The 23,581-nt window shown below is 37.7% G+C and overlaps 2 protein-coding genes and 1 long non-coding RNA gene across 5 annotated transcripts; 1 reads left to right on the top strand and 2 right to left on the bottom strand.

Annotated features, from left to right (window-relative positions):
* Positions 1 to 1,946: 1,946 nt before the first annotated feature.
* Positions 1,947 to 12,159, bottom strand: patl2 (PAT1 homolog 2). Of its 2 annotated transcripts, XM_027159084.2 has the most exons (18): positions 12,014 to 12,159; positions 11,165 to 11,327; positions 10,620 to 10,864; positions 10,430 to 10,495; positions 10,071 to 10,118; positions 9,751 to 9,930; positions 8,688 to 8,821; positions 8,492 to 8,566; positions 8,255 to 8,378; positions 4,935 to 5,055; positions 4,722 to 4,816; positions 4,563 to 4,616; positions 4,164 to 4,306; positions 3,913 to 4,069; positions 3,269 to 3,409; positions 3,058 to 3,155; positions 2,741 to 2,881; positions 1,947 to 2,444 (listed from the first exon to the last, which is right to left on the bottom strand). In XM_027159084.2, the coding sequence occupies exons 1-18, from the start codon at positions 12,032 to 12,034 to the stop codon at positions 2,411 to 2,413; spliced, it is 2,040 nt and encodes a 679-aa protein (XP_027014885.1). In that variant the 5' UTR covers positions 12,035 to 12,159; the 3' UTR covers positions 1,947 to 2,410. The 2 variants fall into 2 exon arrangements, with proteins under 2 accessions (XP_027014885.1, XP_027014886.2); XM_027159085.2 differs by lacking the exon at positions 1,947 to 2,444 and having other exon boundaries at positions 3,058 to 3,118.
* Positions 12,160 to 12,182: 23 nt separating this feature from the next.
* Positions 12,183 to 12,832, top strand: LOC113650645. The gene is made up of 2 exons (XR_003442469.2): positions 12,183 to 12,317; positions 12,624 to 12,832. It is a non-coding gene; the product is annotated as an uncharacterized LOC113650645 (long non-coding RNA).
* On the bottom strand, positions 12,680 to 22,821 carry LOC113650644 (transforming growth factor beta-1-induced transcript 1 protein). 2 transcript variants are annotated; one of them, XM_027159087.2, is made up of 12 exons: positions 22,365 to 22,821; positions 19,814 to 19,864; positions 18,318 to 18,475; positions 18,092 to 18,147; positions 17,638 to 17,774; positions 17,252 to 17,333; positions 16,907 to 16,991; positions 16,644 to 16,826; positions 15,770 to 15,943; positions 15,604 to 15,685; positions 15,237 to 15,385; positions 12,680 to 14,456 (listed from the first exon to the last, which is right to left on the bottom strand). In XM_027159087.2, exons 1-12 carry the CDS (start codon positions 22,375 to 22,377, stop codon positions 14,190 to 14,192), a joined length of 1,437 nt encoding a protein of 478 aa, XP_027014888.1. In that variant the 5' UTR covers positions 22,378 to 22,821; the 3' UTR covers positions 12,680 to 14,189. The 2 variants fall into 2 exon arrangements, with proteins under 2 accessions (XP_027014888.1, XP_027014889.1); XM_027159088.2 differs by lacking the exon at positions 19,814 to 19,864 and having other exon boundaries at positions 22,365 to 22,819.
* Positions 22,822 to 23,581: the final 760 nt, after the last annotated feature.

Consider the following 23,581-nt stretch of genomic DNA (forward strand, 5'->3'; position numbering starts at 1 on the left):
ACAGTATAAACCATATATATGCAGGAGTGCATGTGTGAGGGAATGAGCTAAAATCCTATATTTTAAGCTGAGCTAGCATCTGTAAACTACTAGTTATGCTTAGCTATCGTGTTCATACCGACAGGAAATCTTACCTAGCATCATTTTTGGGCAGTTTTCCTTTAAATTTCAATTAGTATGTTTATAAGGGGAAAAGGTAATTTGAGCTCATTTAGCATTTTTAACCACAAACTAAGCTACTAGGGTTTTACCGACTGTTAGCAGAAATGAACAAATACAAGAGACTTTGTTTTCTTCCTTTTCACCACATGAACATCCTTCTTGCGTTCCCTTTGCTCAGCCCATGGAAACAGCTTTTCTAATATCAAAGACATTGGCATGGAGTTTGCTACCAATTATTTTCAGAAGCACCACAATGTGTAACTAATTCTACGATAACTGAGTCAGCATTCATCAGAAAATCTAATCTTGATTTGTAAATTTAAAAAACTGTCTATGCATCTCAGCCCACTTTAAAATATGAAGAGAGATATTACATATACACAAGTATTTAGACATTATATTCTGATCAAGACATATATTAGCCTTTGATGCTCTGGATAGCTTAAGATTTTGTTTTTCCTACAGTAGCATGTAAACAATTTAGCATTTTATTTTTAGCTTTTTGACCCTAAGCCATGAATCTCCTGCTAATATCAAATTCTAATTAGCATATTTATTACAAGCCAAACAGTTTAACATTCAGCTCCACCTAAAAATAAAATAAGACAAAACAGCTTGCTACTGAGAAACCACAAATCTTATGAAAAATACCTCAAATGCCATGGCACAGGCAGCGAACAAACGATTATCTGGTACAACTGTCCCCAGTAAGTGATACACAGGTAAATATGCATGATAGCCATGTTGAATGTGTGTATATCCACCCAAAAGACTACACAATATATTGGGTAGACTTATACAATATTTATTCTTTAAATAGGGACCTTTTTATTTAAGTGTCTTAACACCAAACACTCAACACCCTTCTATTCAAACATTCCCAACATACTCATCCACAGAGTCCATTCCATTGACTTTACTCCCTCATTGCAGGAGACGAATGGACAATATTGGTTCTGTCTGCCAGAACTGTACAACCAACACACACAGCAAATCATAAAATCTCGGGATGTATTAAGGAATGGAATAGAACGGTTGTAGAATAGAACATTTATGAACGTGTTGGTTGATCAGATGTGCCTCAAGTTACAGCTCCTGTGATGCCAGATCATCCTATACGTTGCGTATTCCAAGCAGCACCAATGTTCCCACATAGGCTGTGGATCCAGAATAAAAGTTACTGGAGCTGAACGAATAGTTCAGGATTGACTGACTACAGTAGCAGATTTTCAAAGTACACTTTTTTTTAAAACCAATTCATTGCTGGAATGTAGAAACATGGATGCTCTTCCAAATCTAATTTACCCCAGAACACCACCCAGGAATCTGAAGCCCAAACCAGAAAGCCAGACATACATATGGAGGCCATAGGAATTCTCTGAGAGGTTTTAGAATGGGGTAAATGTTTACAGTACATGTGGCCTGGCTGTGTCAGTCTCTCGTCAATGTCAAATCAGCAAGCTGAGGATTTGTTGAACTATAAACAAAGTTGAACTAAAATAAGTCACCTTTTATGTGGTCAACTCTTGAATCGTGATCCATCATAATTTTATGCCAGTGACCCCAGACCAAACAGCTGAGTTGGTTGTTAGCTGCCTTCACACGCTATTAAAATATACAGTTTAAACAACAAACGTGAACATAAACCTCAGCATTAGCTCAATGGTAGCAACCAACCTTGACAAAAACAGTTGAAGCCTAAGAATTTTTTTGTAGGAGTTTCCGTTGTCAGTAGTGTTCAGGACCGAGGAGTTCTCACGAATAAAAACGGTTTTAGAAGTAACAAATTTTTAGAATTGCATTTATTACATTTTTTTGCATTTTATATATGCTATACAACAGTGCTTAAATATCACTTAAGTGATGAAATAAAGATACAATAAATAAAATTATTATTTGCAGTGCTAGAAACATACATGACAAAACGTGGAAATGAATCTCCTAAATTAAAGAAAATGGCTCTTTGCATTTTTTTCTCTTTACAAACCCAAAGAGAATTGTGTGAAACTTAAATCCATTTGGATATTTTTCTCTCAGCGCTGAATCCCAATAACCCCCCACCCCACCATGTACATTTATGAAATTGTGGGTTTCAATGTACAAGTTCAGAGATTGGGTAAGTGGTTGATCACCATCTGCTGGCAGTGGAAGTAGCTGATGAGCAACAGAGTTTCACTACAGAGGAGCTTTTTTTTTTTAAAAAAAAAAGAAAAGAAAAAAAAAACAGAAAAAAGAAAAACAATTCCTTTCAGGAACCAACAGCCAGATAGCCAGTTGAAGACCTGAAAAAGAAAAGTGGAATTTTGCAATGGTATTTAAAAACAAAATATAATAATAAAATTATAAAAAAAAAAAAAAAAAAAACACAAACAACGACATTTCATCTTCACATGATCAGCCATTTTAAAAGGGGTCCAACTGTCCATCATGGCACTAGATTTAAGTAATGCCTTCTGATCAAGAGTAAAAGGATTAGATGAAAGATCAAACTGGCAAGTTAAGAAACTTCACCTGGCCAGGGGATTCTACCAAGAAAACATTGGCATAAAAAAAGTATTTGACACATGAAGGAACTTACTCCATGTTGTTCTTGAGCTGCTGGACAGTGCGTTTATCCAAATAACGACAGAACAGTGTAAGCAGATTGGACGGCATACAGAGTGGCTCGATGAGAGATGAGCGGGACAGCTGCCGTGCCACATGGAAAACAGTGTCTGTCCTAGAAGAGAGGAACACAAAAGGTTAAATGTGTAGGTAATCTCAAATCTTGAAGCGACACTACAAATCTCAAGACTGAACCAACTTCTTTACTCACTAGTGCCAATTCAGTCATTCAATAGTCAGAACACACTGTATTTGAAATACATGCAACATCCAGAAGTTCCTTATCATTACCAGTTCTCGAAATCACCAATGCTTGGCTCCATGGGAACATCAGCGGTCAGGAGTCTCTCACCTTGCGAAAGCAATGCGTACAGCAACGACAGACCAAACTTAAAAATAAATAAATAAATAAATTTACATTTGCTGCACAAGTTAATATCTTCAGTTGTATCACAGCAGCACAACTTCAAGACAAAGATTTAAGATTATATCATCTACAAACCTTATTTTGGCAAGCCAGCATCAAGCGCGAGTCTGTGGAGTCAGGTAAGGCTGTGGTAAAGTCTTGGAGAATGCTGACCAGCTGGGTGAATGTCAATGTGCCAATCACAGCTCTGAGAGATGGGTAGAGAACAGGAAGAGCCTAGTGGAAGGAAAAGATCAATTACTTATTACTGCCTCACTGTTCCCTCATGAAGAACTTGCACAACAGCTTGATGGGGCATTAGCTGCTTTGTCCGTACAGCATAAAAGATGTTTTTCTGGTTTATAACATGTAGCCCATCTTCGTGGTATTTGCATATAGTACAGTTGTCTGTGACTCCTTCATTAAATCAGGAAATGCATCCAGATTGCCGTGTGCTCATTAGTGGAACAAATGTACACACTTCGTAAGTGCTGAAAATGTTTGGCTTTTATTTTGTATTTCCGGGTTTGGTCACATGGGTGGTGCAAGTGGGTATGTGTACACACACACTCTTGATTGTATTTCCTTTTTAAAGTCTCACATCCTTACTCTTGCATTTCTCCTGCTTCCCACACATTGTGCATCCAAACCAAACATTGAAAAGTAGCATTTATAAAGCGAAAAATGAAATCGTTGAACAATGAAGAACTATTTGAGGTAAATAAACAAAATTAACAGACCTCATCTACATCTCTGCTCATTAGCACTGGCAAGTGTGTTGTGATCGCCCTCAGAACCTGCAGAGATGCATCATGAGAGAGAAATGGCAGAAGCCTTGCCAGCAGTTTTTTCCCTTTTGATACCAAAAGACATGGTAGAAACTCTTCTGTGGACTCCCTTTAAAAAAATAAATAAATAAATGAGAATGTATAAAAATATAAATAAATGTACAGAAAGCGTAAGGTATATAAGCCAAGCATGCATTTCTTACAAAGAGTTGGGGTTGCGTAGCTGGTTGCTGATCTGCTCCACTCCTCTCTGAACGGTCTTTAGTCGCCTCTGCCTCTCCTCTTCATCCGAAACACTAGCCTTCAGTCTCTCAGCTTCCTCCACCCCCAGCAAAATGATGTAGCACTGAGAGCAGGGCAAATGGAGGAGCAGAATTACACACCCAAACGAACCATTATACCTGATGAAACTGTTAAGCTGAGAATATAATGGCCCAAAATTCTTTAGAAATTTACCATCTAGCCAGGTTCAGTTCCCATTCAACAGCACTTGCCACAAAAAAAGTTTTTTGGGGGGAAAAGTGTAATGAAAAGAAATAGAATGATAGGTAGTCAACATTTAGTCAAGCCCACCATCAGGATCACCAAAATTACTCCCTCACCTTCTCAATGGTGTTCAGCACTTCAAGTCTCTGCTGTCTGATGTCTTTCTGTTCCTGGCAATTTTTAAATTAAAGCAGAAAAAGGCATTTATTTATATACATAATAAAAACAAAAAACATTATATAAGGCCTTAAATTTTCATTTCTGTTTCCCCTCACCTCTACAGTATGACCATGGACAGCATCAATGGCTCTACGTGGTGAGTAACATGTAGAAACGGCAACTTGACCCAGCGAGCCCTCGATGTGAACCACTAGAAGATGCAACACAGGCAAACTATGTAGTGACAAATGTATAGTTAGTCTCACCATTTCTATTTCTTGTATTTGCATGCTAAATAGTGAGTAGGAAGCCTTGGGACAAGTTCAAACCTGGTGTGTATAATACAGTTTTGTTGATGTATGGGGTGGTGAGTTTGGGTGGTTCCCTCTTAGATCGGTCACCCAGCATTTCTTCTTCAGCCAATTTGGTCTCCAGTCTCCGGTAGTACTCCTACACACATGCAACTTTATTTATATGAAATGTACGTTTAATTTGACCTGAATGAGTCGGCACCCCAAAATCATTTAAAAAAAAAAAAAAAAAAAAAAAAAAAAAAACACACTTCGTCTTGCTGTGTAATTTTACACTTAGGTTTTTTTATTTATTTATTTAAATATTTATTTAGCCAGGAGTTTCTCTCCCTCTCTACGCCACGATTCCACTCTCCCAAAATAATGCCACTGCAGTTTGGACCAAACTCACCCCGGCCCCTGCTTCAGCCCTTTACCCAGTCCCCTCCCTCAGAGATTCAGGTTAGTTATGTGGAAAGGTTTCCATTTTATGTATTTATTTAAATGAAATTTTGCCTCTTTACTATTTAAAACTACAATAATATGAAGCAGTGTTGTAATGTAACGGAGTACAAATACTTCGTTACTGTACTAAAGTAGAAATTTCATGTATCTGTACTTTAATTCGCTATTTAAAATGCGTCAACTTTCACTTTTATGCCACTACATTTCCTAGATAAAATGCATACTTTTACTCCGCTACATTTCTACTAAGCATCTTTGTTACTCGTTACTACAAAATAAAATCAGAAGAAAGTGTTTGCGACTGCAATAAGGGAGGTTTGGCGAGTCACTGCTCCTAGATTGCATTACGCTCTGCACGCTCCATTTCAGCATAATGTTGCCAAAAGGGGGCGGAAGCCGCCATGGAAGCACCTACTGGAGGACCTCCCCTTACCGTAGACCAGTGGTGTCACCAGTCAGAGTCCAAGAGCCACACAGGGGAATCTCCCTACAGTTTGGGATATGGCCTTTGTGATACACTTGGTATACATTATAATTCCAAAAGTATTGGGTCACCTGACCTTTCCTGCTATATGTGGTTGTTTTCTGATCTCATCCCTACTGAAAACCTTTGGGATGAATGTGAACGCTGACTCCACCTTACCTCACCTACATCAGTGCCCGTCTTTCGTAACAATCTTGTGGCTGATGAACACAAATATCCATCAGCACACTCCAAAGTTATATACACACACACGTATATATGTATGAATATACACACACACACACATATATACACATATATATATATATATATATATATATATATATATATATATATATATATATATATATATATATATATATATATATATATATATTATATATATATACATACACACACACATAAAAATAAAACATGACGTCCAGTTACCAGCATGACGCTAAACAGGTAGTAGTAACAGAGACTTTTTACTTAAGTACATGTCAGAGTCTATACTTCTTTACTTTAACTTGAGTAAAAGAGTGTAGTCACTACTTCTACTGGAGTCTTTTAAAAAATGAGTATCTGTACTTCTACTTGAGTAAAGGATGTGTGTACTTTTGCCACCTCTGCTCAAATGATCTTGCTCCTACTGGGAAACTAAGGTATTTTCATCCCACTCACATGCGCGTTTGACGAAAATACCGTATTGAACTCAAGCGAAGCGAACACGCACGATAAAAACACAAATACAAACTTCGATATGAACGCAAGAGCCGCATGAAACCGGGCAAAGAGACGCATGTGGCTTGGGAGCCGCGGGTTGCCACCCCTGTCGTAGACGACCACCCCGACGATCCGACGATAGTGGTGAACAGGGTGAAGATGATAACGTTATACTCCTGTGGCTGTATTTACAAGAAATGTTTCTGTACATTGGAATAAAAGATTCTTCCTACCAGATGAAGTGCTACCTTCCGAAAATCACTGAAATTTTACTTCAAATACTTAAATCAGAAAATTACTTTTGATACTTAAGTACAGTATATCAGATACTTCAGAGACTTTTACTTGAGTAATATTCTAAAAGGTGACCTTTACTTCTACCAAAGTCTTTTTCTAGTACGATATTTATACTTTTACTCAAGTATTGCTTTCTAGTACTTTATACAACACTGGCCTTTTTCATAAGAATTCAACAAACATTTCTACTAGTATTGTTAATCACTAATGGTCCTGAACCGGTTTTACCCCAGAACCCACACTTGTCCTTCACATTATTTGGTCATGAACCAAAAACAGTATGATTGTAAACAACTTCCTTTGGTGAACAGCTTAGAGATCAAGGCATGATCTCAGACAAAGCACAATAAAACTGAGTGTACCATTCTGCAATTGCAATTAACAGTACAGGCCTGTGGGTACAGTCCGCAGGCCAGGCCCACCCAGCTAAGTGAAACCAACTTGTGGGTTCACCACCTTCAAGACGGAGCCTGAGAGTCATCCTACTCAGGGGCTGTCAGAAAGCTACTTTTGCCACAATCACTTGTTCACCGGAGAACATTTCTGTAGATCCCACAAGAGGGTTTCCGTATACATGGGAAGTCAGAGTGGAAAACAGGAAAGTAACCGGTGAGGCAGATGCTGAAGAGAACTGTTGTGGTCATTTGTATAAATAGTCGAATGAAAGACTTGATCACTTGTAAAAAAATTTCATTGGGCACAGATTGCTTGGGAGGTCTGAAAGGCTTTAGTGAAAGATTTAACTCCTTTGGGGGAAAAAAGGGTTCCTTCCTTTTATCACACTAATGCAGGGATTTTGTCTCAATGGAATGGAGTCATGGACTTGTGGCCATTAGTGTCTATTATGGCAACATCACATTTGACACACAGGAATCCCTTCTGGCAGCTAAGGAGGGACAAACCTTATGAAATCCATCCTAGCAGTTAACAGAAGCATTGACCTCCACAGAGGATATCTGCCAGTACCCAGTGGACACACCTTCATTGTTATTGCTTTGAATTTAAAAAAGCCAGCCAAGGTTCAGTAACTTCTTAGATACCCACTGGTTGAATACAAAAATATCTGTTTCAGACATGGCTACACAGGACCCTGGCAGAGACACAAGACTCTCACTATTGGGTATCCCAAGAAAACAGCATGGCCAGTAATGAGAAGTCTGTGCTGATCTTTTGATTATACCAATTGTGCCTTACTGCTCACCCATGAGAAAAGGTTTAAATCTTCATACAATCAGACTGAATTATTTATCAGACAAAACCCACCAGTTTCAGAATTGCTGGTTAAGAATGATCATTAAACTATTAAAAAAAAACAATATGACCCAGCACAATGATAAATTTGTAAAAGAGAGCCTAAAGAGAACTGGTCATTATTGTAACTAACCATTGTTGGTGGGGGCCACTTTACCTGGTAGTAATAATCATCCTGGTGTAGATTCTCACTTTGTAGCTGGATCATCTGCAGCTTAATGATCCACTCTTTCTCTTTGGCTGACATAAGCTCAGCATAATGGTCCCAATCCTTTTGCTTTCTGTTAAAATATAAAATAAATAAAATGTATGCAGTAATTAGCATTTTATATAAAAAATATTGTTAAAGCAAGACTAACGCATCTTTGTTGGCATTATTGTTTAAAAATTGTACCGCCGTAAGCCTTGAGGACGTTGACTCAGCAATCTCTTGTGCTGCGGATGGAGCTGGGTTGCCAGGACTGGGAACCTAAACATCAAAAGGTCACAGACCGTAACTTCATATTATTGTAGTATTAAATAGTAAAGAGGCAAAATTTCATTTAAATAAATAAATAAAATAAACCCAGAAACCTTTCCAGATAACTAACCTGAATCTCTGAGGGAGGGGACTGGGTAAAGGGCTGAAGCAGGGGCCAGGCCGGGGTGAGTTTGGTCCAAACTGCAGTGGCATCATTTTGGGAGAGTGGAATCGTGGCGTAGAGGGGGAGAGATAAACTCCTGGCTAAATAAATATTTTTTAAAAAAAAAACCCAAGTGTAAAATTACACAGCAACACTTCCAGCTACCCCAATAGGGATACTGTAAAATGATATGGCTCATTGAGGACAAGTAACAGACTTTTTTGGACTAAAATACACCATTTTATTTGATGCTAGGAAAGCAAAAGCTCATCATTTCTTTGCTTGTGCTCTTATAAGAGAAGCACTACCCTGAAGTGTTCAACCAGAACAAATTGATTAGAAAATACATTTAGATGCATTAAAATATATTATATTAATATCTGCATCATGGGTGGTGATGACCCCTAGCATTAAGGGCACCATACACAGATGAGCTCTTCCTGCAGAATGCGTGGAATTTACATCATGCTAATCTCCAGCACTTAACTTTAGTTAACTCTCTTGTTTAATTACCTAGTTACCAACTCTGGCATTCACTAGATTCACAACATTTCATCAACAAATATGTGCAAGATCCACATACTTCACAGACAGGGGCAGTTTGACGAGCATGGATGATGAACAAGCAGAATTTTTATACAAAAGTTTAAGTGAGGTCGTCTACACACTGCTTAAAGTTTCATACAAAGCTTTTCAGTCCATTGATTAGATCATGTCTAAAAAAAAAATTCAAGGGGATGCACTTTTCCGAAGTTTGTGCTCCAGCTGGAAATTAGCACATAACCAGTCAAGACTGCAGCGATCAAGATCTTGGGAACAGATGAGTAACAAAACTGCTTGCAAAACCACAATACTCTTGTTTCCGGTAGGTAACTATTTTTTTTGAGTTACTTTACTATATGATGTTACACACAAATAAACTGAAAAATGTATACAATTAGGTTCATTGAAACATCAGTCATGCAACACTTGTGAATTTTTCATTAAAGCAATATACTAAGATGGCAGCAGCACTTATAACTGAAGTCACCTGGTTGTAACGCTGTGTAATTGCAAATGGACTTTGAGGGGGTAGTGGAGATCTAGGCATCGCCGGACACACAGGCACCTGCTGAGGGACAGCCCTCTGCAGTGGGGATCGCAAGGTAGGAGATGTGAATGGCATCCTGCCACAAGACGACCGGTCGATCACTCGCACAATGGCTTTGTCCTGTGCAGCGATTTAAAATAAGTAAATAATTAAATAATAATAATAATAATAATAATAATAATAATAATAATAAATAAGTGAAGGAGGAAACAAAGTGACAAGGAACTGCCTTAATCATAGAGGACACTTAGCATTCATACTTGTAAAAAAGGCGTTTGTCTCGTTGGGCCATATGGTGACATCATCCACTGTGTGAAAGACATCAGAGCAGGTATGAGCTTTTAGCAGCAACATTAGTGATATGTTCAAAAGATACAAACATATGGTTTGTACCTTTCACAGCAACCCCACTCCTTTGACGTGGATTTTATTTGTTGCTGTAATAAGCATATTGGATTATAAGTCTAACATGAGTGAAGAATGAGGCTGCATAGCTGTTAAGAGGAACCTGAGAGGGACTTTACACTGAGTCATGTTTCTAAAGCAAGAAACATGGTCAAAATAGACAAACCATACATGTATATAAATGTGCACATAAAAAAGGAAGGAAGCAGCTAACCATGTTGGCGTTGAGATCCCCCCATCCTGAGCAGCGTCCACAGTCCACAATAGCACTATCCAAACTCTGAACCATAAATACAGTTACAAAACATATCAGTTGACACCTACATCAGAATTCAACAACATTGTGGTGTAATGTGATAAGATCTTGACCCAGAGACAAGCAAGAAAGACTCAAGACACCAAACCTTGAGACTGGGTGGACCTTCCACAGTCCTCATGACAGCCGGGTCATCCAGCAGCTGCCCCTTGGCCCTCTCCCTACGGCTACGGATCTTTTCACGCAGGCCTGCGGGAATCTGGGGCTCGATTTCACCTTTAGGTCTAGGAGGAGAGGGCTCGTGTAGTGGTGGAGGATGGGGTGAGGAGGGATGGTTTCCTTCCATTAAAAGAATATCAACAGGATCTGCCTCTAGATCTTCAGCATTTAGGTCTGCATTCAATAAGTCAAAAGGGTTTAATGTTATATCAAGATGGCAGCATCTTGGTGCCTATACAATATTACTAATGCACCAGAATGCGGACACTGTCCACAGCCAACTAGTGCCTCAAGGTGATGATATCAATCTCAGATATGCCTTTTTTATTATCCTGACCTAATCCTTCCCAACTTCTCAGCAAAGCCTGTCTGGAAGATTGGTTGAGATTTGCCATGCCACATACGATACAATTACAGCCAAGGTTAGATTTTAAAGCTCCAAGTAGCTTCTAAGAACAAGACATACCACCTGACCTAGTCCGAAGGTCTCTTCGTTGTAGAGGTCAATGTCTTCATCCTCTTCCACCATTTCTTGAATGAGTGTAGAATCTTCCATTTCTCCTCCATCTTCTTTATCACTCCATTGATCTCCATTTTCAGGCCAGCTGGCCTCAGGATCAGGGTCACCCTTCTCCTCCTGTAATCCAAAAAATATTTGCACCTTATTTAAGAACCTAAACTTCACCTAAACTCATGATGGGGCGTTGATCTTATCAGGATAGAACGCTGTTTCTCCATTAAACAATTAATGAAAAACAAAATGGATAAATTTTTCTGCTCATCAACATCCAACAGCTCATAAATCATTTAATTATTTAATTCCCAGCCCTCTGGTCAATCCACCATTATATATCACCACTTGTGATCTACCAACATTTCAATTAAATCTACAATGAAATCAGTACATCTTGAGTTGCCACTAGCGACCCAGCAACGTCACATGGATCTGTGTGGACTCTAATAATTTGTCGTTCAGAAAGTGAGTCGGTTCATCCAAGACAGGATTTAATTTGTAAATGCTAGTATACTTGAAAAATAATTTATTACCGTGTAATATAATTAAAATATGCTTATGGAAAAAAACTTGTCTGTTAGTGTGAATTTTTCCATCTTGAGGAAAAACTTCAAAGCGGGTAAAAAGAAACGACCACATTTCAGTTGGAGTCGACTCTTATTGGCGAACTGAGCCAAATGTACCGACTCACTAAAAAAAAGCATTAATAATAGACTCAAACCCGAGTAGTGCATCTAAATGAATCAATCCCGACCGGAAGTGATAAATAACTCGGATTAGACTGTGGACGTAAACCAGAAACATCTTACCGGGTTCACAGAATCACTCATTTGGCTTAAATGTATGAAATCAGACTGCTATTCTCCGACAGGCAATTTTTTTTTTTTTTTTTTTTTTTCCACTATCCGACATGTAGGGATGCTTATTAACGTCTTTATAAATATACACACCTGCAGGGGGCGGGGCTTAGCGCCATGCTGCCTTCAAGCGCTTCCCTAAAATACCTGTAAGAGAGTTCGTGCTTAGGTAAAGCTTGAAAATGTGCAGGAACGAAACTCTAGTTGTGTGTGTGTGATAAAATGTTTGCAATTCGGGATGAGAGAAGAATCAAATGTAAATATATATATGTTTTATTTATTTATATATATGTATTTTCTTTTATTTTAATATATATTTTTTAAATATTTATTTATTATTATTAGTTTCCAGTATTGAGGCTGCAGAGAGAGAGAAAAAATCAATTGAATCAATTTTGCCTGAAATTTAAAATTAGATTTATAAAGGTTGCTTTGTCATATACATGAGCTAGATGTTAAACATCTAGCTCATACTAAAAGCTGTGTTTTTATATGCATTTGTATGGTATTAACCAGATTTATTTATTTGTTTGTTTGTTTGTTTGTTTTCATTGAATTCTAGCTTGCACTGGGAACTCAGATTACAGAGCTATGAAATTATTGCACAGACCCATCCAGTACAAATAAAAGTGTTTATTATCTTTGTTGTGTGGCAGGAACAGCAGAGACACAAAAGAAAAAAACAGCTTATTTGAATATGAATTCTGCATAAGGACAAGGTGTAAACATCTTTTAAAATAAATCTTTGGCAGTATTCCATATCTCATCATGTGGATAAAAAAGACACAGACTTAAAATATGAAAACCTATAACAATATATGCAATAGCAGTGACTATAAGCTGCACAAAGCAAATATATTAAACTAAAAAACGAAAAAATCCAAACAAATTAACTTCATATGTAATCCAAATACTAACAAAAAGGATCTTTGGAAATCATTTATGCAAATGAGCATCCCCCCCCCCCTTTGTAAAGCTAAATAAGACAGCTGGTGATTGTCAGTAACTGTTGTGGGGTTTAATTTAGTGACTTATTTAATATGTAATGAAATTGAAAGCTTTGGTTTTTCACATGGCTGTCATGTAAGCATGTGCCGAGAAACTGTGCTAAAACAATCATTCCTTTTCTATAAAGAACTTTTATTTTTTTAATTGAACTAGTTAACATAATTTGATAGAACTCCAAGTGTTAGTTAGTGTTACCTGGTTATGTCTGGCAGGCAACATTTTGATTTTAAACACCTAGACTTTCTTGAACTTAGACAAGACATTAAAATAAAATTATTCCTGCAGCTTAGGTTTTCACTTACAGCTAACTAGTGTTAGCACATGGGTTCACAGTATTGCATTTTTAAACATAGCTAAGAATGTAATGGGTGGCTTCAAGTAAGGTTCAGATCCAGTTAATTATTTAAATAATTGATTTTGTCTACAAAGCAAAGGTTAGCGGTTAGCATGATGGAAAAACATAACGTCGGCACCTGCTTACTTGCTTAAGCCATGCTACACTGTATTGTATTTGTGTTTATTCCTATAGTCTTTCAGCCTCTATAATTCTATTAACATGTATATGTCCAGTGTTGTTCTTTGAGAAAATGGAAATTAATTATTTAAAAGTTTTTGTCAGATTGGCCATCTTCACTGATATTTTTTCTGAAAATGCTAGCTGATGTGTAGCCATTAGCTATTAATGTAAAGGCTAAGTTGCAATGAAAATGAGACAAACCTCTCAGAAATATTTTGATTTCATTTCAATTTAGGTAAATTATTTAAAAAAGTCTCAGTCTGGCCAAAATATGAACATTATACTCTTTCTTAAACATCATCTGTCTAAGAACAACACTGGATTACTGTGTGCATGTAAACAGCTAACAGGCTAGTTACTTATCACATGCTTCTTTTCTTCAATATCACTCAAGTGAGTTTGGAACATTTTTAAAAAATAATATTTTTTTTTGTGTGTGTGTATATATATATATATACACACACACACACACATCATTCAATTTTGCTTTTGTTCTTTTGCAAATTACTGATTTTTATATAAAGATAAAAGATGCAAACAATACTGATCCTGTAATGCTTCCTGTTATGAACATCCTCCTACTGGACATCTTCCAGGTTAAATTCAGCCGAAGAGCTTGAGGAAACACGGGTGGCAGTAGGGCTTGTTGTCCTGCTCCTTGAAGCAGCCTTTGCTCAGGGGTTTAAGGCAGAACTGGCACACAAGGTGCTGCGGGTGGAACTTCGCACCCATGGCAGTGACACAGCGTCCTACGATGGGCTGCTGGCATGCCTGACACACGCTGCCACGAGACTGGTGATAGTGTGCCTCACACAGCGGCTGACCTTCATGCTCAAAGAAGCTTCCGTTCACAAAAGGGCTAAAACACTCCTAGGTTCAAAAATAAGAAGTGATCAATATTAAACAATAATTTTTAACTATAAATGTATAACCTCATAAAATAAAAGAATCCAATGCAAAGGCAATTTTTATAATTTTAAATAAAATAAATTCTACAAAATTATGTTTTCTCTTGTTGGTACAATGTGAAATGAAAAAAAAAAGCACTAACGCTAATATTTAACGATGAAGAATCGGCTTTAATTTTTACAATGAAAAAATGAAAGCATTTGCTACAAATTAGATTTGTTTCTTTTCAAATTAAATAGTAGATTTGTTACTTAGTAGATTTAAATGTGATCTACTACAAAAGTACATGTTTGCCATTTAAAATAATAATGAATTATTTTTAAATAATTAAATAATCAGCTACAGAATTAGATTAGTTTTATTAGCTGTAAACTTTTTAACTTTAAAAATGAAATAATTTTCTACAAAGGTTTACCTTATTACCATTTGGTATATTTACTACAAAGGTACTATCAACACTGACCAAATTAATGGGAATCAGCCGATAAAAGATCTTTACAGATTTATTTTTCATTTTTTTCCCTGGTGAAGAAAACAAAAAAAAATGTTCTTTTTCTTGGGCAAACATTGTAGTATGCTATTCCTTATGCTAATTTTGTTGTATATATTTAATTTACTTAATTCATTTGGAATATTTATTGTATCATTTTGTTTTGATTTGTCCATAAACCATCCAGTTTGTCTCAGAAGTAAATAGAGTGGATAAAGTGTAGAATAAAGAGCCTGAGTCAGTCAACTTACCCTGCAGACGAAGCACTGTGGGTGCCACAGGGAGTTGAGGGCAGAGATGTAATTCTCCACGATGGGCTGAGAGCAGCCTTCACAACGTGATGCAAACAGTGCCAGAAAACACTGCTGACAGTACTGCTGTCCCTCACGGTCATGAAACCCTGAGAGAAGAAAACAGGAAGCGCTCCATAATCTCAAAATTCCACACAGCTAAAACACATGGTGGTGTAACTAAGCCATGCCTACAGATTTTTTCAGCGGTGTGTATATAATGATCAGTGGTGTTTGTATGGTGTATAACGTAAAGTGTTAATGTTCCTGCTCTCAGCCAATCAGAAGACACGTTTATCATGCAGCGGTGTTTGAATCTCTTGCGTACCTTCATCTCCAAATGTCCGGCTGCACTTCACACAGCAGAAGCACTCAGGATGCCAGTTTTTATCCAGCGCCGTGACCATTTTCTACAGACAAAAGAATAAGCAAAGTTTATTTAATTTTATTTATTTTATCGAGAGAGAATGTGAAAGAGAAATTGAGACACTCACATTGAGAATGGGTTTATTGCAGTGCGCACAGTGAGGTGAGTAAAGGCTGAAGTAATCCGGCTCGCAGTACGGACGCCCGTCCTTTTCGAAAAAGTTACGGTTCCCCAGTTCACATTCACACTCGGAGCAAACAAAGTGCTCGGGATGCCAGACCCTCCCAAGAGCCGTTACCACCTACAGCACACAGGCGTTGTGTAGAGATCAATCAGCATATGCTTCGCAAATCTTAGCATGCACACAAGTAAACAAACATAAATAACACTATTAAATAAATAAATAAACAAACAAACAACTAGTTAATAAAACAGGCAAACAAATAAAAAAAATCACATACAAACATTTTTTACCTATTAAATTTAAATAATCTGCTAAAGTAAAATTATTTTTAAAGTAAAATATTTACCTTTTAAAATAAGTAATCTGATACAAATTTTAAAAGCGTTTTTTTTAGCAGATTTCAGTTTAACTTTTGAAATATAAAGATTTTTTTTAAAAACACCCTTTTCAACTAGCAAAGGGACAGTAAATTTTGTAAATGTGTTTAAAAAAACATGTTTAAATACATTTTACTCTCTTTATTAACTAAAAAAGGTTTTTTTTCTTCAAAATTCTACACTTTATATATGTATTGTATATATTGTATATTGTATTATTACCCATGTCCCCTGAGGTATTATGGGTAATAACTGGATTTGAGGATGTTAAACCATATGCAATCTAATATAAAACAGTTCATAAAGACTTGAAATAAATTGTTTCGTTTTTAATTTTTTTTCTATATATATAAAAGAACGTAGAAACAAGGTTACACAATGTTTTTATAAAGCAGTTTGCCATAAATGGTTTTTAGCATTAGCATTAGCGTAACGCTCACCTGTCCCACAATCGGTTTCTGGCAGGCGGAGCAGTTTCCCTTGGAGGAAGTGGACACGCCCTGTCTGCTGAGATCTGATTGGAGGAGACCCAGCATGCTGTCCAGTGATCCTCCAGAGGACGCCGGAGGTGGGGCTGGGGATACCGGTTGCTGCAAAGGTGCGGGATTGGCCTGAGCTGTCGGCTAATAACAGAGAATGGGCGGAGTCAAGACAAAAAGTTTTTAAGTAATAAGGCATAGACATGATGACGATAGCTACTTACTATGCTCTGCACACGGAAATCAGACAGTGACGCCATCAGTTTGTCCAGTTCCAGAGTGGCTGATGTGGCGGAGGGTTTCACTGACCTGAAAACACACACACACACACACACACACACACACACACACACACACAATATCTCAGCTAATTAAAGCAGTTACTGAACCATTACTGACTAAGCTACCCAGAGGGCACTGCAGTAGAACTTCTGATGTAATTATTTTTCTCGGATAGTAATCGCATTTTCAGTCCCAGCTGGATGACTTTCAAACTGCGTTAAATAAAATTTGTTTTCTAAAATTACAGAGTAGAAAGCAGATGTTAAATTGAGTAGAAGAGAACACACCCAGTGGACGGGGCCGACTTTCCTGATTTCTCCTTGTCCTTGTCCTCCTTTTTAGCTGTAGGGAACTGAGCAAGAATCTCATCTAGGAGACACGACAATCAGCGTGAGACGGTGAACAAATACACACACACACATAATAATCAGCAATAAAGATAATATGATAGACAATGAACATCATAATATTTTGCTTAATACAATAAGTAAGAAATTAATTCTTAAAATTCTGTTTATTCAGCTTTGATTAAGCAATAAATGGAAATAAAGGAAAACGTTTTACAACCCCAACCTGAATCACAGAGAAAAGGTTAGAAGTAACTGCAAATGGATAAAAAAATACAACATTTGCTGGGGTATAATGAAGAATACAACATATATAGAACACACACCGGTGATGTTGAACTGGGTGGCGTTGAGCTCCTGCAGCAAGTGGTCAAGTTCACTCAGGCCTCCACCCAACACGGACGAGGACGAGAACGCAGGAGGAGGCTCGGGAGAACGTGGCGAGCGAGGCTTACACACCGTGCTGACGGATGACACACGGAGAAAAGTCACACAGACTGAATGTTCACACTGCTCATAATATTTAATAATTAAACCCCAGGAATTCCTAATCTGACCTTTCACACTGTACATTCCTGAACCCTGGCTTATTATTGGCATATTTGTGTATCATCAGCCTCGACTGCATAAATACTGCATGTGAAAAAGTTATCTTTTGAAGCTTTATGATCTTTTTTGCCCTTTTTAAGTTTGTTGAGTAGCTGGTCAGGTGTTTGTTGATACACAACTTCTGCTTATTTTTCAGTGTGATGTGTGTTTCCCCCTCGCTATGGTATCTACCTGTAAAGCTTGTCTGGGTTCTGAGAGCAGCTGGACTTCATTGCAGCTGAAACGGTCTGAGAGAGAGAGGGAGGAAGAGAGAGAGAGAAAGAAAGAAAGAGAAAGAGAGAGAAAGAGGGAGAGAGAAAAACATAAATAGTGAGAAAAGTAAAATCATTTTTAAAAATTATATTTTAATAAAACCAGAAAGTCAATAAATGTGTGTGTGTGTCATTTTCTTGCCCACCTGCTGAGGTGTGTATGCAGGAGGAGGAGGACGGTTCTGAGAGGAGTCTTGGTTGCACATAGGGGAGGGATCAGAGGTCACCGGAGGGTCTGAAGTCAATAGGACGGGGCACCGAGCAAGAGGAGAGGCAGAGCTTTCCAGATCGGCCAATAGAGCGTCTACAAAGAGAGAGAGAGAGAGAGAGAGAGAGAGAGAGAGAGAGATTTCTGTACTGCAAGAACTAAAGATATGTAAAAATATGAGATAAAAAAAAATTCACCGCCCTCAACTAGGAAAAAAAAACATTTTATGAACTTGAAATATTAGAAAATGAAGCGTGTGAAAGTCAAACACTGGAGGGAAAAACATCATCAGATATGATACAAGGTGTAAAATGAAATTTCTTCAGCCAATCGATAAGCTCATTAATTAGAAATTAATTCAATAAATATAATTAAAAATAGAAACGTCATAAATAGTGTCTGCGAGAATAAATGAGCAGCAGTGGGTTTAGGAATACCAATAGCAATTATAGCAATTATTATTTTTGTCCTAATTATTACTATGACATGAAAAAAAGCGTTATTTCCAAGAAGCGGCTCGTGACCGGAGATTTTGTTGTTTTAGTATTAATATAAATTCAACAAAATTCAGAGAGCTTATCAGACTTCATTTGGTTTAGTCTAAATGAGATTTACTCCATCCAGGGTGTATCCTGCCTCGATGCCCGATGACGCCTGAGATAGGCACAGGCTCCCCGTGACCCGAGAAGTTCGGATAAGCGGTAGAAAATGAATGAATGAATGAATAAATAAGATTTTAGAAAAAAATAAATTTTTGAAATAACATTTTAATCAGGGTTGCCAGATTTCCATTGCAACTACATCTAAAAAAAAGTACTAAAATACAGATAAATAAATAACCCCTGAAAAAAGTGATAGACTGGAAGAGAGAAGTTTTTCTATTTTTTCTCAATTTCTTTTATTTAAAAACAACCAAATGTTTGTTTTTGTTTGCAGAAATTTTATGTGATTCGTCCTAAATATTTGCTCTAAGTTTTGGTAAATATTAAAGATTTTTTAAAGTATTGCAATTTAGCATACAGAAAAAAAAACACTGGCAACCCTGTCAATATCCATCATGTGTGTTGCTTCTCCTACATTTACAGTGCAAGCATGCTGTTCATTTATTTAGAATACTCACTTCCCATATATATATACATACATTATATATATATATATATATATATATATATATATATATATATATATATATATATACATACATACATACATACATACATACATACGTATATATATATATATATATATATATATAAAATGGGGGAGTACGTATTCTGCCCTGTGATCTAGAAAGATGTGCAGAATGAATGGAATGCAATTGGCAAAGCAAAGCATGCTGTGAGAGATAAAAGAGAAACGGAAGTTCAGGCAATGCTGAGAAAATACATTTACACATATAAAAAGAGAAAGACTGACAGATTGACAGTTACATACCAAACACAACAATACGGGGGCTGAGAGGGTAGTTAGACGAGTCAGGCTCTCCTACGACACACACACACCCACAGGAAGAGGATCAAACTGAAAGCAGCAGGCGAAAGGAAAAGCGTGCCGGACGCCTGATAACTCGGAATCGCTTTCTAAACTTTCTCTAATGCATTTTAGTCACAGGAATTCTGGAGCTTTTCAGTGAGTCAGATCATTTGATTCAGTTCACCAATAAGAGTCGACTCTTTGACTCCCAAAATCGCTGCCATTCAAAGTCAGTGGTGATAACTAACTGCCTTATGTGCCTTATTATGTTGTATAAGGGCATGTGGATTGGGATGCACCCAAACAGGACTGATAATTGTGTTTATGTGGCCTGCATAGTGAATAGTGTGAGTGGTTCAGGACACATCCTCATTGGACCGGTGATGGAGATTGTATAATAATTATGTAATTATATACTGAATATGGTGTATTATATACTGTATAATATAAGATATAATCATATAAGATTACAAAAGATAATATAAGATTGGGAGGCACCCACAGTGGACCAATTCCTAAATAAGGAATAGGTTGTGTGGTTTGGAACATGCCCACAAAGAATTGATGCTGTTTATATGCAATGTACAGTGAACAGAATGTAAGGATTGGGACGTGCCCACAGCCGACTGGTCTTAATGTGCCCTATATAAAGAATATGTTGTGTAGTTTGTATCCAAAATAGCTGATAGTGGTGTGTTTGTGGTCAAGCTGGTGAATAAGGTGTGTGGAGTGGAACAATGATGATTTCTTTGTGTCCCATTTAGTGGACAGGTTGTACAGTTTGGGATACACCCACCATGGACTGATGGTGGTCTTTTTATTGTGCCCCTTGTTGTGAATATTTTGTGTAAAATGGGACACGTCCACAGTTTGATAATCTCTGATAATCGTTCAATCTGTGTCCAATGTTAGGACAATAGATAGAGAAGAGGGAACCAGTGCTGGATTAGATCATGCAGTTTTGATTTTTGTCAAGTTGTGTAACATCGACAGACGGCAGTGATCTCTGTTTAACTCAAGTGTGTTTGGCATCAAGCAGTGTGATGATTCACACAAACACCACATACTAATGTGCTCATATAAGGAGGTAAGATTCCTGTCTGTTGTACTTGACCATATTTAGAGCTGCACACTCTGCTGGTGTGACACACACACACACAGAGTAAAGAAAGCTAATTCAGCCTCGTCTCAATCTAATCCAGATGTGTTTGGTTCAGGACTTACCGTGCTTGGTAAGCATTTTTTCCTGTCTTTCTCAGCACACACACACACACACACACACACACACACACACACACACACACACACACACACACAGTAATGTTTCCACCCTCAAAGTCTGAACTGACCTCATCACCATGTGGCTGTAAATCCCTAGCCTCTTCATTAATTGTCTAAGAGTGTGTGTGTGTGTGTGTGTGTGTGTGTGTGTGTGTGTGTGTGTGTGTGTGTGTGTTTGGCCATGTTGGTTGCCTCAGAAGGGAGCATAGGCGATGTGGCGTGTCCCTCCGCCCTCCTTGTTCGGCTCTCTCTCTCTCTCTCTCTCTCTCAAACACACACACACACACACACACACACACAATCTGTAATTACCACATACATAAGCTGTGTCCCAAATAACTCTCTACTGAATCTTCATGCATTACATAGGGTATACAATAAAAGCTTCTCACTCATAGCACTACATGTGGGTATGAGATTGTATATTTACAATAACACAGCCATTAGAACACCTAGTGCACTAAGTAAGTTTGTTAGTGCACTTTTATAAGGATTAGGAGGCTGAATCACAAATACAAAAAAATAAATAAATAAAAATCACAGCCTCTTACACTACTTAGTGCACTTATGACAAAAAAAATCCCCTAATGCACAGCTAAAGATAGAGTGTATATTACATACCCTAGTGGCTTATGAAGTGAATAAGGTGTGTGGTTTGTGACAAGCCCACAGTGGAATGATAATGATGGTGAGACTTAAGTTGTCTATAAAGGGTAAAGGGAACGTGGTTTGGGACACGTCCATCCCCGGTGAGTGTAAATGTATAGTGAATTGAATAGTAAACCATTTGGGATTACGGATCTTATACCTTATGTAGTGCACAAAACTTCCTCTACATCTAAATCTAGCGCACTGCATATGGAAATATGAGGTATGCATGTGCACAACAGAGTCTGCAGTAAAATGAAGTCTGCTAAAAGTTTCCTAGGGTCCAGAAGCAGGCGTGAGCGCGCCTGGGCATCACGCGAGCGCGCACAGCGTCTATCCAGGTTTGTATGGGATAGAAATGAGAAATGAGATGCGACGAAAAACATTTTTTTTTGTTTGCTTTGTTTTGTTCATTCTCATCTCTCTCTCTCTCTCTCTCTCTCTCTCTCTCTCTCTCTCTCTCTCTCTCTCTCTCTCTCTTCACTCCTCCCTCCTTCTTCCTCATCACTGTAGATGCCAACCAGACTGCGCAAAATTAATAAATAAATAAATATATAAACGAACAGCCAAAAGAAGTACGTACCCAAATCATCCATCTCCACTGCTTAGAATAATAATGGTGTAAATATGTAGTATTTCCCCGTTTATTTCCCCGAACTTGCCCGTTATTCCTAACGGCTCGCGCGCGTCTCCTCAGGCTTCTATCGTTATTCCCAGACGGCGCGCTCGGCTGCTGTGGATAAAATGGGCGTGGCCTTTCCCCCTCTTATCACCCGCCCCCTTTTCCTGTAGCAACGACTCCAGAATACGGCTGTGTTCTATTAGAAATAAATGTACACTACACTAGTAAGGGCATTAAAGTTGTGTACAAGAAACAAATCACTCTTCTATTATAATATTTTGCGCAATTCAAAAGGTAAAGAAAATATTATAATACGGGTCGAATTCTGTGAATATTAGCCATTAGGAATGGTATAAAATTAATAGTTTTTAGTTCAAAGTAATGTTTTTTTATCCGTCGTCCCTTTGTGGAACCTTAACCACGAATTCTGTGTAAGAACAGATTGGAGCGTCCCCTCAATAATAGGCAGGCTCCGCCCTCTGGCTGAATGCGTCATGGCGCACATTCCAAGCCCATATTTGGGGCAGAAACATTGACTCGGTCACCGCCTGTAATGCAAGCAGGAAAAAGTAATGTTTTGTCCGAAAATTGTTTCTTCAGCTTCTTGAAAATAGCGCATATCACTTCACAATATACTGAATCCTATAAAGAAAAACTCATCATCGAAAACTAATTGTGCATGCAGCTGCTAGGGGGAAAAAGGTTTTACTCATTAGAATTGTGTTTTTATAACACAATTTTGAAGTTAAAGATTAGTCTAAATTAACAATAAATAATAATAATAATAATAATAATAATAATAATAATAATAATAATAATAATAATAATAATAATAATATGTATAAATCCCCCCCACACACACACAAACAAATGACACAAAAAAAACTCCAGAAATGGCTAGATCCCCACAACCACGCTTCAGAATTTACTGGAAAGGCTTTCCAGAAGAATGTAGGTTACTATAACAGCTAAGGGAAGAATAAATCTGGAAAGAGATGTTAAAAGAGCAAATGTTCAGCCATATAGTGTATATGTATATGAAAATCAGAAATGTGACAAACATCCCAGGACTGAGCTGGTCTTCCTGATCAGCTTGTCCAGTCTCTTCCTTTCTGCAGTAGAGATGCTGCTGCACCAGCAAACCACACCATAGAATATGGCTGAGGCCACCACAGAGT

This window comes from Tachysurus fulvidraco, chromosome 8 (genome assembly GCF_022655615.1).
Source record: "Tachysurus fulvidraco isolate hzauxx_2018 chromosome 8, HZAU_PFXX_2.0, whole genome shotgun sequence".
In the NCBI taxonomy this organism is placed as follows: Eukaryota; Metazoa; Chordata; class Actinopteri; order Siluriformes; family Bagridae; genus Tachysurus; species Tachysurus fulvidraco.

What these genes read in the sequence shown, in the direction of transcription:
- patl2 (XM_027159084.2), bottom strand. Translation starts at nt 12,034, where the DNA reads ATGAGTGATTCTGTGAACCCG. An exon ending in AAGGTCCACCCAGTCTCAAG is followed by an intron (nt 10,496 to 10,619) that starts GTTTGGTGTCTT and finishes TTTATGGTTCAG; the next exon opens with AGTTTGGATAGTGCTATTGT. An exon ending in CAGCTCAAGAACAACATGGA is followed by an intron (nt 2,445 to 2,740) that starts GTAAGTTCCTTC and finishes TTTCTTTTTCAG; the next exon opens with GTCTTCAACTGGCTATCTGG.
- LOC113650644 (XM_027159087.2), bottom strand. An exon ending in CACCCAGTTCAACATCACCG is followed by an intron (nt 17,334 to 17,637) that starts GTGTGTGTTCTA and finishes CGTGTCTCCTAG; the next exon opens with ATGAGATTCTTGCTCAGTTC. An exon ending in ATTTCCGTGTGCAGAGCATA is followed by an intron (nt 16,827 to 16,906) that starts GTAAGTAGCTAT and finishes CTCTGTTATTAG; the next exon opens with CCGACAGCTCAGGCCAATCC.